The sequence below is a fragment of the Malus sylvestris genome, chromosome 7 (assembly GCF_916048215.2).
Source record: "Malus sylvestris chromosome 7, drMalSylv7.2, whole genome shotgun sequence".
Classification (NCBI taxonomy): domain Eukaryota; kingdom Viridiplantae; phylum Streptophyta; class Magnoliopsida; order Rosales; family Rosaceae; genus Malus; species Malus sylvestris.
This window is the reverse complement of record NC_062266.1, coordinates 5,208,241-5,221,207: the sequence shown is the minus strand read 5'-3', so window position 1 is coordinate 5,221,207 and position 12,967 is coordinate 5,208,241. Positions and strand designations below refer to the sequence as shown.

At 37.3% G+C, this 12,967-nt stretch overlaps 2 protein-coding genes across 12 annotated transcripts; both read left to right on the top strand.

Moving 5' to 3' along the window:
* The first annotated feature begins 357 nt into the window (after positions 1–357).
* LOC126630783 (pentatricopeptide repeat-containing protein At5g46680-like) lies at positions 358–8,531 on the top strand. 5 transcript variants are annotated; one of them, XM_050300993.1, is made up of 7 exons: positions 358–463; positions 3,681–5,454; positions 5,623–5,691; positions 6,163–7,334; positions 7,418–7,524; positions 7,857–8,005; positions 8,176–8,531. In XM_050300993.1, exon 2 carries the CDS (start codon positions 3,720–3,722, stop codon positions 5,091–5,093), a length of 1,374 nt encoding a protein of 457 aa, XP_050156950.1. In that variant the 5' UTR covers positions 358–463; positions 3,681–3,719; the 3' UTR covers positions 5,094–5,454; positions 5,623–5,691; positions 6,163–7,334; positions 7,418–7,524; positions 7,857–8,005; positions 8,176–8,531. The 5 variants fall into 5 exon arrangements, with proteins under 5 accessions (XP_050156950.1, XP_050156949.1, XP_050156948.1 ...); XM_050300992.1 differs by having other exon boundaries at positions 3,681–5,213; positions 5,322–5,454; positions 5,623–7,334; positions 8,176–8,460; XM_050300991.1 differs by having other exon boundaries at positions 5,623–7,334; positions 7,467–7,524; positions 8,176–8,460.
* A 980-nt stretch (positions 8,532–9,511) lies between these two features.
* On the top strand, positions 9,512–12,390 carry LOC126630790 (uncharacterized). Of its 7 annotated transcripts, none has more exons than XM_050301006.1 (4): positions 9,512–9,721; positions 9,828–10,010; positions 11,297–11,445; positions 12,044–12,390. In XM_050301006.1, exons 2-4 carry the CDS (start codon positions 9,920–9,922, stop codon positions 12,206–12,208), a joined length of 405 nt encoding a protein of 134 aa, XP_050156963.1. In that variant the 5' UTR covers positions 9,512–9,721; positions 9,828–9,919; the 3' UTR covers positions 12,209–12,390. The 7 variants fall into 7 exon arrangements, with proteins under 7 accessions (XP_050156963.1, XP_050156962.1, XP_050156961.1 ...); XM_050301005.1 differs by having other exon boundaries at positions 9,512–9,728; XM_050301004.1 differs by having other exon boundaries at positions 9,515–9,721; positions 9,913–10,010.
* The last annotated feature ends 577 nt before the right edge of the window (positions 12,391–12,967 follow it).

Sequence of the window (12,967 nt, the reverse complement as noted above, 5' to 3'; positions counted from 1 at the left end):
TCTTTTAAAAGTGGAAGTCTAACTTGTAACTTTTGAGAGCACTAATGAGAGATGAAGTCAAATTCAAAATTAAGTATAACTTATGAGAGCACCTTGATTTGGTTTAGCTTAACTTTAAAAAAAAAAAATTGGTATGAAAAAAAAGTTGAAGAATTTTAAGTCTTTGATAAACACTTCAAATCAATTTTTTTTAAAGTTAATGATGAAAAAAAAAAGCTGAAAACCCAAAGCTGAGGAAGCAGCTTAAAAATACAGCTTATTACGGGGTTGAACTGAAACAAATAACTGAACTTATGACGGTAAAAAAATAAATAAATGAACTTTTCAAATTTCTAATTCTGCCCTCCTTTTCTTTCTATCATCAGTCTCTCTTCATCCGCCGCTGCCAAACTAGGCAGAGCAGAAAGCGACGCCGCCTCCAATCTCTAGCCTCCCCCTCTCAGTCGTCAGCCATAAACTCCAGGTTTAGTGCTTCTCTCTCCTCTGTCTATCCCTATCTACCATGGCTGCAATTGCCTAGGGTTTTCGTTTACTCTCTCAATCTTAAATCCTTCCAGGGTTTTTGTTTACTATCTTAAAATTAAGCCCTTCTAGATTTCAATATTCGTGAAGGAATTTAAAAAATAATAACCGAATTTTAGTTTTAAATTTATTGCCTAGCTGAACAGTTTCTGTGCTGCTATCTTCTCCAATTGAAGTTCTTGCCTGTGTAATTTCAACTTAATTTTCGTGTAAAGAAGAAACACAGAAAGCTGAATTTTAGTTTTAGATTAACTTTTTTTTTTTAGAATGTCTGGAGGAAACATGTTCATAGTTGTTGATTATCTAAATTGATTACTTCTTGATTAATTTTTTTTAGATTAATTTTCTTGTTTGTCATTATCTAAATTGCTCTGTGCACTGCTCTGAATTGCTCATTTCCTGAAAACGAAATAGAATTGATAGTTCTATTTGTTGGATCAATTTTTTGGTGGACTTTATCAACTTTTGTAAAAGCATCAATAAAATGTCAAATATTAACATAATATATAGAGGATATGTGGCATTTCATAGATGGTCCAAAACATTGTTCTAGTGATGGTCGTAATTCTTTTCAATAGCTCTCCATGTCATTAGATTCATACAATCACATCATGCACGACTTTGGCAGATTCTCAAATTTCATACAACCACCATGTGGCCTTAAGCAAATGCTCATCTCTTTTTTTTTCTGCTTCTAGAGCAAGTAATAATCTAAGAACAGCCTAGCTCTGTTCTTGCTGAGTGATTTTCGTTTCAAAATAACTTTTTATAAGAGGTTTTCATTTTAAAATAGTTATGGCAAGCGATTAGTAAAAAAGTGAGCTTGACAATGTCAAGGCCTAAGTGCAAGTAAACAACCATTCATGGACGGATTAAGAAAGATATATATATCTGTTTGTGGAGTTATGCTTCTGATTTGTCTTAGGGTTTGTAGGGACTGTTTTCTGATTTCATCCCCTGCCAATGCCTCCCCTTCTATATTTGATTAGTTTTTTCTTGGTTGTGTTACAATATCATTTGTTCTTGTTTTATTATATATATGTATATATACAAATCATTAGTTTGTATATATACAAATCACTAGTTGGTATCGATGGCAAAGAAGGGGGCGTCTTCTTCAATATCATTTGTTCTTGTTTTTTGGGAGATAGCCTTATATTCTTATATTTCAATTTTATATCTGAGTTTTTGCACTGGAGGAGAAAACATTGGACTCAAATCTCACATTTTGACTTTTACAATTGGGCTACTATTTACTCTAAATAGTATTTGCCTTTTTACAACTCCACCTGTTGGGTAAGGGCAATGGGAAGGGTGATACTATTCACAATTTTTATAATTTTATTTTATTTTTATGCTTTGTAAGTTTGTTCTTTGAAAATAAAATGATCGTCTAATTTCAATAAGATGTTGAGTATTTATAGAATAATAAAATGGTTGGGTGTTTATAGAATAATAAAATGTGGGGAATGGTTGGGTATTTATAAAAAAAATCCTATTTTTCCCTATGTTTTGTAATTTTTATTGCTGGGTTAATCCTTGCACTTGATTTTCAAACTCATTTAAAATCAAACGCACTAGAACGTGTCGTATGTCACAATGGTATTTCTTTTATACCGTTGGAAATCCAACTGCCTGAGATGTGCCGCGTCAGAGTCGTTGGGCTCTTTTGTTGCAACAGGGCTCACTGCTGCAGTTTATATCGGCTCACTATCCCTTTTGCGTGTGCAATGCACGCGTCATGCACATAAAAAAATCAAAGACCGTGGCTGACCTCGTGTTGACATTAACCTTGCTATCTGACGTCATGTTGACGTTAGCCTTGCTAGTTGACGCAAGGTTGGGCCGGCATAAGTAACGTTAGCCTTGCCAATTGATGCAAGGCGCAAAGCTGGGCTTATCTTGCTCGGTCTTTTGAGCGAGCATTGCATGGCCCACTACTTGCCCTCTTCCATTTTGGCCGCTGAAGTTGTTTTTGTGTTGAAGGACATGTATGTTTCAAGCACTTGTCCATGGCATCCCTTGATGGTGGGTGGATCTGCTCAATACCTACTACTAGCCCAGCTCATACCCAAAAAAATAAAATCCTCCAACGCTTCCTAGTACTCTGACTACTCTCTGCTCGGCACCTCAATCACTTCACTCAACTCGACCAGGAAGGAGTAGGAGCGTCTTCTGCGTCCAACTCTCCCTCCCTCCCTCTCCGACTCCTCCACTGTGACTCCTATCATTGATTGAACATCTTCACTTGTTCTTTTACTTGAGATGCCCTCAGAACTGAAACCCCCAAATCGAAACCAGGCTGCCTCTTGTTTTGGTCCGCCTTCATTGTTTGGATTTGGATTTTTCAGCGGGTTTTCTCTCTCTCTCTCTCTCTCTCTCTCTCTCTCTCTCTCTCTCTCTCTCTCTCTCTCTCAACAATACCTAATACTTGGCCATGGAATTCTGTTACGCTCAAGCAATTTTCGCTGTTGAGTTGCTTTTGACTAATTTATATCTTTCCACTGCACTTGTTATATCTTGGTCTTAGAATAATATTGTGTGCGTATTTTACTATGAATATTGTGAATAATTGATTATTCAATCAAATGGGAAATCAATTGATGAATCATAGCATAGTATCACACGTTGAGAAACACAATTGGTATTTGATAATGCAGATTTATGCAATGGAATGAAAAACATTATCAATTTAGATTTTTATTCAGTGTGAGTACCGAGTGTAGTGGTATTATAAGATTCATACAATTGACCTCACTTAGTGGGATAAGGCTTTGTTGTTGTTGTATTCAGTACGAGATTAACACTTTTTAATGTTATTATTGCCCAAAAAATTATTTCTAGCTCTAGCTGGTGGACTTTTTAGTTTGCGGGACTTGTCATCACAGCCGATATATGTTTAGGTTCCTTATTATAAAATTGTTGCCTAAAGCTAAAAGTTTCCCCTACACATTTGTGAATACATTGGAGGGGAAGTGGTTTCATTGATGATTGCTGCTTTATTACCATTACCATTTTGTATCTTCACTGATGTGGGTTTTAAGGGGAACAAAGCTTCAAGATTGACATGTTTTAGTAACAGTCTTATACAATATTTGGTTTTTTACTGGTAAGAAATAGGAGTGTAGGTTAACACATTGTATTTGGACATATTGCAGGCTTGGTTTTCTCTTGGGAAGTCAGTATGTTTGATGTGAATGATGGTTTCTGGATTATCGACTAGGTTGTTGAACATATGCATAGCTTCGTTTTGTAAGTCCCGGCTACTGGAGAGAGCAGAAGCCGTTATAATTGATGGCATAAGATTGGGGGTGATTCCAGATGTGGTAACTTACAATACTTTGCTCAATGCCTATTCTCGGTTTGTTAGCTTGGATTCAGCTTATTCTGTTGTTCATAGAATGAAAGAGGCTGGGATTAGTCCAGATGTCATTACATACAATTCTTTGTTATCTGGGGCCACCAGGAATTGCCTATTATCACAATCTCTGGATCTGTTTGAGGAAATGTTACAAGCGGGCATACATCCTAATGTATGGAGTTACAATATTCTGATGCATTGTTTCTTTAAGTTAGGAAAACCTGATGAAGCCAACAGAGTTTTTCAGGATATTTTACTTCGCAATCTCACTCCCCACCCAGCTACGTTTAACATAATGATTAATGGCCTTTCTAAAAATGAATACATTGATAATGCCCTTATGTTATTTAGGAATTTGCAACGTCATGGATTTGTTCCCCGATTAGTGACGTACAATATTCTTATCCACGGGCTATGCAAGGCACGCAGATTGGGGCAAGCAAGAAAAATGCTAAAGGAACTGGGGGAATCAGGTTATGAGCCAAATGCCATAACCTACACTACAGTTATGAAATGCTGCTTTAAGTTTAAGCAGTATGACGAAGCGCTCGAGATTATGTCTGAGATGAAGAGTAAAGGGTATACTTTTGATGGCTTTGCAAACTGCACAGTTGTTGCTGCTTTAGTTAAGACTGGGAGGATAGAAGAGGCAAATGCTTGCATGGAACAGACAATGAGAAATGGCATTGAACTTGATTTAGCGGCTTATAACACTTTACTTAATATGTATTGTAGAGAAGGTAAGTTTGAAGCTGCCTATAAGTTGATGGATGAAATAGAGAATGGAGGTCTGCAGTGTGACAAGTATACCCACACAATTATAATTGATGGATTGTGCAAGGCTGGTAATATTATCGGGGCTGAACAACATTTACAATATATGAAAATGATTGGCTTCCGTGAAAACTTGGTTGCCTTCAACTGCATGATTGATGGCTTGTGTAAAGCTGGTCAAATCGATCGTGCAATGGACTTGTATAAATCAATGGAGACTAAAGATTCCTTTACCTACACCTCTTTGGTGCACAATCTTTGCAAGGCTGGAAGGTTCCGTTGTGCGTCCAAGCTTATGATGAAATGTTTAAGAGATGGCAAGAAAATACTCAAGGCTACCCAACGAGCTGTCCTTGATGGTCTTCGTAGTACGGGGTATACAGATGAAGCAAGGAAGCTTCGGTGGAAAATTCAAGTGGCTAGAATATTACGTTAAAAACTGGCCGTGCTTTTGCTGCTGAAAATTAGTTTCATCATATTTGCATTCGCATTTTGGACAGCACCATTTAAAATCCCTCTTTTAGTCATATTCCGTAAACATAAGTTGTTTTGGGTGGTAAGCTTGTTCTACCCAGCACTGATTGTTAATGGTGAAGAGTAATATGGAATCTGAATGTAAGGCGACTAACTACCCTGCCACTGCCTTGCATTGCTAATCTGACAGTGGTTCTGCCGGTGTGCATAACAGAAAGACACTACTTGTAGCAAATACGCTACTTCCCATATTCATGTATGACTGGAAACATTTCTCAAATTCATCTGTCAGTCATGCTGGTTCTTCACTTGATGGACCCACTGTGAGTTTCTGTTCTTATTCCAACTGATTTAATAGATCTTCTTTGAGTTGTTAAATAAACTAATGCTCTTCAAAAGTTACTGAAAGAACACCAGCACTTTTTATATATTAATTTTCATTTTTAACTTCTTTTGGAAACAAATTATGAAATATGTGTTACTTTTGGCAGGGTAACCGGTTAGCATTATTGAGAGCAGTTTATTTAGAACTCAGGACAACTACTAACTACTCCTGAGAGGTAAACTTGTGTATTACAGCCTACTTTTCGTGTAAGTGATTTTTGACCTCAAATTTTGATAATTTGGTTTCTTAGATACATTTAATGGTTGTACGACAGAGGAATAAGAGAGCTTTGATTCTCAGACAGTGAAAAAGGATGGTTTACTATACAATGTATGCATCCAAAAGTTAAGAATTGCAAACTCTTGCATGTTTTATAAAAGAACAATTCTGAGGGAACCCTTGATTCTCTTTCATATTTGTTGGTCTATTTCTTAACCTGTAACAGCAATGATGTTTTACAATTCTTCAAGGTCTGAGATATTATATTTTAAATAATATTCTTTGTAAGCAAAGTACTCCAAATTTTTACTATAAAAGGTTGATTGTTTACTTTTGTTTATATATGTCTTCCTATATCTTTACATTCTTAATATGCTGATAAAGAAATGTTAGATCAATATTTGATTTTGTTCCTTTCATTTTAAAGGAGTTTTTATGATTGAGAGGCCTCATTTATTTCGTGCTTCTGTGTGTGCGTGCTTATAACTTGGGTCAGAACTCAGAAGGAGATGCATTGACAAAATAAATAGTTTTCAAAGAGCATGGGATAGAAACTAAGATGTATCATAATGTGCGCGGAGGTCCGGATTTTAAGCTCAGCAATACAATTCACGTATGTCATTATGCAGATGTAGTGGTCTAAACCAAACCAAGGTGACAGAGTAAGTAAAAGAAGGAAAGAAAAAGACAGAAATATGAATTGCTGGTTTACTTCATATTACTGTATTTTATGTCTTTAAAAATATTGCCTGTAGCTCCAAAGAGGATGTTTACTCGTTCGGCATAAAGGGTTTCTTTCCTTGATATCCTGGATCTGTTTAGGTGATCTAGTTTACTGAAATTAAATTCCCAAAATTTCAGTCTAGCGAATAAGAATATTAGATAACTGCATAAAACATCTGTCCTGGTCCTAAATAAAATTTTGTATATGACTGCACAAACAGCAATTCGAGAAAGGCTCATACTCTATCAGAATAAAGCTGTTTGAATTATTCGAACAATAAACAAAAATCATACAAAAATATAGGGGAAAGATTGAAATGTATCGAGAAGAGATAACAGAGCTGGTTTTATGAGCTGGGACAGCGAAACAAAAAACCAGCTGCTCAACTTCTTTGGGCTGGAACAGAGAAAGGAGAGAAGGATTGAGGTATGTAGGTGGGAGGCTGGTTCATGTCTGCTGGAAGGAGAAATAGGATATCGAAGAGGTTGATGGGGGATTAGGCTTCTCTGTTGGGTGGGAGGAGAAGAAGATGGTGAGGCCTTAAGCGAATACACACAATGGCGGTAGTTTTTGTTTAAAAGAAAAAACATTATCTAACAGATGACACAAATCCTTATGTTAAAAGTAAGCAATCACCAATGACCAAAAGGTGCCATTGCCGCTAAGACTTTTGAAAGCAAAAGTAGGTTTACTGGTCATCTTTCTTCTGGGGCTTTCGATGTTTCTCCCATTCTTGGCACCACTGCAAAATGGTTTGAGTCTTGCGCCGCCAAATCTTGGAATAAGCATTCCTTGCTAAACAATCATATGCCAGGGGAATATTCGGCCTTGCCCCAAAGTGCAACTAGCCGACTTTGAAAACACTGATGAACATGGTATTTTTTTATTCTTGCCTCATTGTTTTTTCTTATTTCTTTGTAACATGTTCATTGATTTATCATGTACCACTGTTATGAAGAATGACGAAGGTGGTAACTCTGTATTCACTGTGCTTCTCGAGGGTATAGTAACAGTATATTGGATGATATTGAAGGAGCAGTGGATGGCAGAGTGAACACGGACAAGGTAATTTACAAGGAACATTCAGAATTTTATATTGCTAGGCTTGTTTTGTTTCACCTCTGCAATAAATGCTAGTGTATGTATAACTTTTTAAAAACTTAGGGTCTGAACCATTGAATTTATATCTTCGCTATCATGATCGCATTAGAGGTCGCACTTGGTGCGATGGCAAGTGCCTTCGCCCATGAGCGGTAGGTCTCGGGTTCGAGACTTGGGAGCAGCCTCTCCATAAATAGGGGTAAGGCTAGCCGACATTCACCTCTCCCAGACCCTGCGTAAAGCGGGAGCCTTGTGCACTGGGTACGACCTTTTTATCATGATCGCATTCATTTCAGGCAACAACTGCTAGTGTATGTATACTGTTCTTGGAGCTGCAGCTATTGAATTGAGTGAGCTAGGAGAGTAAAGGAGTTATATTTTACAGAAACGGGGAACATTGTCATTTTCAGGCAATGTGCATTGGATGGCCGTGTTTCACATTCAGGTAATGTGCACAGACGTCGTATTTTGCTCACTTTCAGCGATTTCATATGCAATATGCCTGTTTAGTTTAAAATAAAAAAAAAAATAAAAAAAAAAAATATGCAATATTCCTGTTGAGGCTTGGGTTGGCCATGAGTGAAATAACGAACTAAAGAATCAATGATGTTGCAGATTGGACCAGTATACTGTAGCAAAATTTGCCGAAAGCTTTGACACTATGCCTAAATTTCTTGAGAAAAATGCTGGGCTTAATGCAACGGAGATCATCTTCTATATGTGCTGAACACGCATCAGGAAATACCAAAGTTTGCCTTGACTAAGTAGGCTGTTCCTTGTCTTGTAGCAGTTCATGCTTTTGTATGAGAGTTTCCATTGCATTGTATGTTGTTACAGCTGTGATGCTTTTATGTGATATTGGTTCTGAAGATTATTTTTTGTGCATTAAATTTTGGTCTAGGATTTGTCTGTATGTTGTTACGTTGTGGTGTGCGCTTGCTGGTAAATGATTCTTGAAGTGTCGGTGGTAATTTGGAGTGCTAGAGCCTTCTTTTCCCCAAACCGGTGGCTGTTTTGGGAGTTTGTTTTGCTTGCGTATTGTGCTGCTTCGTTTTGCTCAGTGCCTGCCTTTTTTTTGTTTTTAATTTTTGTGGCTTAGATTGTTGCTGCTTCTCAGTTCATACAATCACAAGGTTGTGATAAGTATTTATGAATCCAGTTTACAATCTCTTGCCATAGGGAGTTGTGTGTACTCTCTCGCTCTCACGTTTCATAGTAACTGTGATATCGCATACATAGCATCGATCAAGTGCAGCTTGAATCCACCTCCTTTGCCTGCTTCTTCAGGATATCCTTGAGGCGGCCGAATTCACCGGCAAGTGAAGATATCTGGTGCTTGTTTGCTTGTGCTTTGGTATGAAACTCTGATTCTACATTCTCAAGAACGATTTCGTAGCAGGGAATTGATGCTCACCACTGCAACTATATGTTGACTGAAATTGTAGGTAAGTTTGTTGAGGATGAGGATATGCTGAGGGGGTATGTCCAAACCACCGTAGTCGGTTTCATTCGGTTTGATTCAGTTTCGATCAATACCACTATTGAACCCAAACCAAACTATTATTATCGGTTGATTCGGTGTGTTTAAACCTATTTCTCTTACATCAATAGAAAATATCTAACATTTCAAGAGTTTTAATTTTTTAAACATCTATACATCTCACACATTCTATAATATGTTAATATGTGTACGGTTAGACATTCAAATAATCTATAATATGTTCACATGTGTAAAATAAGAATAATGATAATTAAAAAATAATGGTTCGTTTCAGTTTGGTTTTGATTAGTTTCAAAAGTATCAAAATCAAATCAAACTGATATAAAATCGGATGATTTTAAATTAATTGATTTTTTTCTTAGTCAATATCAAACCAAACCGACCAAAACAGTTCGAATTGGTCGGTTTGAACGGTTCGGTCGGTATAAGACCCACCCCAAAAGAAACAAGTTCAAAAATTCAAATAAAAATTCTATTTGAACCAATTTATTTGCTAAACATACCCATCCGATTTTATTACGTTAAAGAAAAAATAAAATAAAATTGCTAAACATACCCCTTTCCTTTCCCCCTCGTGCCGCAACTGAAAGCCGTCTCCCTCCCACCTCTTTTCGCAGTCTCACTCTTCGTTGGCTTCCCCTCCCGCCCTCCGCCAGCAAGGTATCAGGTAAAATTTTGAACTCCATTTTCTTGTCTAATTTTCTCGGGAAAATCTGGGTCCTTTCCCGAGAAAGTTTTTGAATTGCTCTGTTTGCAAATGTTTTAGGTTTGATAGACTTTGATTTACGTTGGATTAGGATAAACTCAAATCCATGTACACTCATCAATTTGAACATTACTATTCGACACAGACAGAAGATGGCATTAAGGCAAATGCTATTCAACACCAGATCAATGTTTTCGACACCGGGGTTGGCCAGATTCTCCACCAAATCAAACCCATACCTAGGTAACCCCAAATTTTGGTCGAGTTTTCCATTTTTTTTCATGGCTTCCAGAAAATGGATGGGAAAGAAATTTCTGGGTTATGTGCATTTGTTGATTTGCACTTGTTTAAATGTTAAAGAAAATTTCTAGTTAAGTAGCTTTGTTGGTGTTTGATGCCGGAAAAAGTGGAAAGAAATGGGAAAATAAATCTAGGGTTAGTTTTTGTAATGCTTTTAATTTAGGTTTTGATAGAAATAAATATGCTTTTTTTATTTTATTAGTGCTTGTTGGGTGGTTTCGAAGGAGCCGTTGAGTGAGAAGTTTAGAATACTGGATGGTGGTAAAAATGGGTACGTCTGGTGCTGCGTATTATTTGGGGTATTTGGTCATAAAGGAATCAACAGATATTTGAAGATGCTGGGGGATTGGAAATGGCGGAGGTGTGGGAAATAGTCAAGTTTTGGGAACTCTATGGACTTCTGTATTTCCTATTTATAAGATACACATATATCGACCATTATACTACCCTAAACCCTAAACTCTAAACCCATACAGGTATTTGAAGATTGTAGGGGATTGGAAAGGGCGGAAGTGTGGGAAAAAGGTCAAGTATTGAGCAACGTTATGGGCTTTTATATCTCTTATTTTTAGGAATATACCTCTATCAAGCATTATAATAGCTTGGATGCTAGGCTGCAGTGTCTTGATGTTTTAGTTTACTTATAGATTACTTGTGCATTACGTGTTCACTTTGATGTACAGCTTTTCTTTTGAAATAAATCTTTTCTTTTCGAAAAAAATATATAGAAGTGAAAAACTTTATTGGTCACTTCTCCACAAACAGTAAAAGGAATGGTTAATGAGGTTTGTTATGCTTGTGTTGCCACAGTTGTCTGGTTGCCAGGAAAGTTGGGGGATGTAAACAGTGTCAAGCCAAATGTTGAGTTTTGTTTTTCAATGTTTCTTCTTTGTAACTATCTATTTTTGTGAGGAAATTTTCTCTACTCCTGGAAATTGAACTTGTGTTGTGTTCCTTATTTTCGCTTTGCAAGTGCATTATCTATTTGCTTTGCTCTCATCTGGTGCTAAAAGATTGAGAATGTTGAATGGAATGAAAAGTGAATATTTTTTGCGTATAGCTTAGTCTATAACTGGCTGTGTTAGGGCTAAAATAGGCGCTCTACATTCTCGTGTCAGAATATCAAGCACTTCTGTGAAATTGAGGCTCTGTTGAATAGTGGATTTAATTTAGTGGGAAACATCAAGATTGGGTTTGCGTGGCTTTTTTATTTTTGATTTTTCTTGCAGTGAAAGTTGGGATACCAGAGTTTTTGAATGGCATTGGCAATGGAGTGGAATCCCATGTAACCAAGCTTGAGTCTGAGATCAGAGACTTCCAAAAGTTGCTTGTCATTCGTACTCTCAGGCTGAAGAAACTTGGCGTCCCTTGCAAGCATGTAAGCAATCTCTTATTCTAACACTCATGTAAACAATCTCTTAGTCTAACACTCATTGTACGGTATTAATAACTGTATTATTCAGCACCCGCTGGGCATTAACACAGTAAAGTATCTGTTTTTTTTATTTTATCAATTCTCGTAATTTAGGAATGTATAGCTGTAGTACCTACTTAGCAGCAGTAAAGTTTCTGTCTTGCTGATTAATGAGTGTGGAACGAAAACCGTGTCTCCCTTTCTTTAAAAAAGGAATAAATTTCAAGGATTTGAAAGTTGCAAACTTGGTGTTCATTTCATGGTGAAAATAATTTCACTACTGCACCTGGACTTGTATTTTAAAATTTGATAGCTGGATTCTTTTGCAGAGGAAGCTCATCTTGAAACACACTCACAAGTATAGGCTAGGACTCTGGAGGCCTCGAGCTCAGCCCATCAAACCCTAGTTAGTTTAGGAGTAGCGCGTCCTTTACACAGATTTTGTCTGCCGCAAAATGTGACTGTCGGACACTTGATGTTCTGAGATTTGAAAGAAGAGTTTTACTTGTTTGTTAGTCGTCCGTCTCCTTTATTTAATTTATAATGAAGTTTAGTGCTTTAGGTATTGTTTGGTATGCAGATGGGACGGAACGGAATGGGACGGGATGGGACCGAACGGAGATGGAGCAAAGATGCCCTCAGATGGAAACAAGGGAGAAGAAAAAGGAAACAGAGAGATTATAATTTTGTGTTCCACGAATATGGAAATAGTCATTCCAGGGGGTGAGGCGGAACGAAAATTCACTCAAAATTCGTCCCATGGAACAACGCATTCCACCAATTTTAGGCGCATCAAATGTGCCTCGTCCCACTCCGTTCCGTCCTGTCTCACGTACCAAACAGTACCTTAGTGTCTGATATACTGGATGTTCAGTTTCATAAATAACAATAATTTTTTAGCACATTTAATTACGTATTGCTCTTCGCATCTCTCATTTGTGTGGAACTCGTACGTAGAATCCTATTCGTATGTGTAAGAGATGTGATCTACCAATTTTCGGTACATGTATCATGAATATCTGCAGGACTGAAAATTAAGCTCCGAGTGTTGTTCAATTGAAGCGATGCAGTTGGACCAAGTTTTTCGATACTGAGGCAGTTGGAGCATGTCTCGTAGTATCAACGTAGCATTCAAAACTGGACATTAAAGCATAAGAACATATTGACACTCATATGTTTCGATGCCCATGCCGTTCGATTGATTGTAACGAGTCTTTAACTGAAACGGTCACAACCAATCTCACAAGCTTGCAAACTCATAAATTTTCATATCTTTAAGCTCTCAAGGAAGGAGAGCCCCCAAAAACCCTACAGATGGTGACAAATTCTCGATTTAAACCCTAATCCCCCTAACAAAAGCCTACTAGGATAAGTACTCCAAAAGCTTGTACACCAAGGAAACCAAAGGAAACATCACACTTGAGGAACCAAAACACAATGTTTCATATGATAGTGTACTTGAGCTCTCAACATGACAGATTGAGAA

What these genes read in the sequence shown, in the direction of transcription:
- LOC126630783 (XM_050300993.1), top strand. Translation starts at nt 3,720, where the DNA reads ATGATGGTTTCTGGATTATCGACTAGGTTGTTGAACATATGCATAGCT.
- LOC126630790 (XM_050301006.1), top strand. Translation starts at nt 9,920, where the DNA reads ATGGCATTAAGGCAAATGCTATTCAACACCAGATCAATGTTTTCGACA. An exon ending in CAAATCAAACCCATACCTAG is followed by an intron (nt 10,011 to 11,296) that starts GTAACCCCAAAT and finishes TTTTTCTTGCAG; the next exon opens with TGAAAGTTGGGATACCAGAG. An exon ending in TTGGCGTCCCTTGCAAGCAT is followed by an intron (nt 11,446 to 12,043) that starts GTAAGCAATCTC and finishes TTAGTGCTTTAG; the next exon opens with GTATTGTTTGGTATGCAGAT.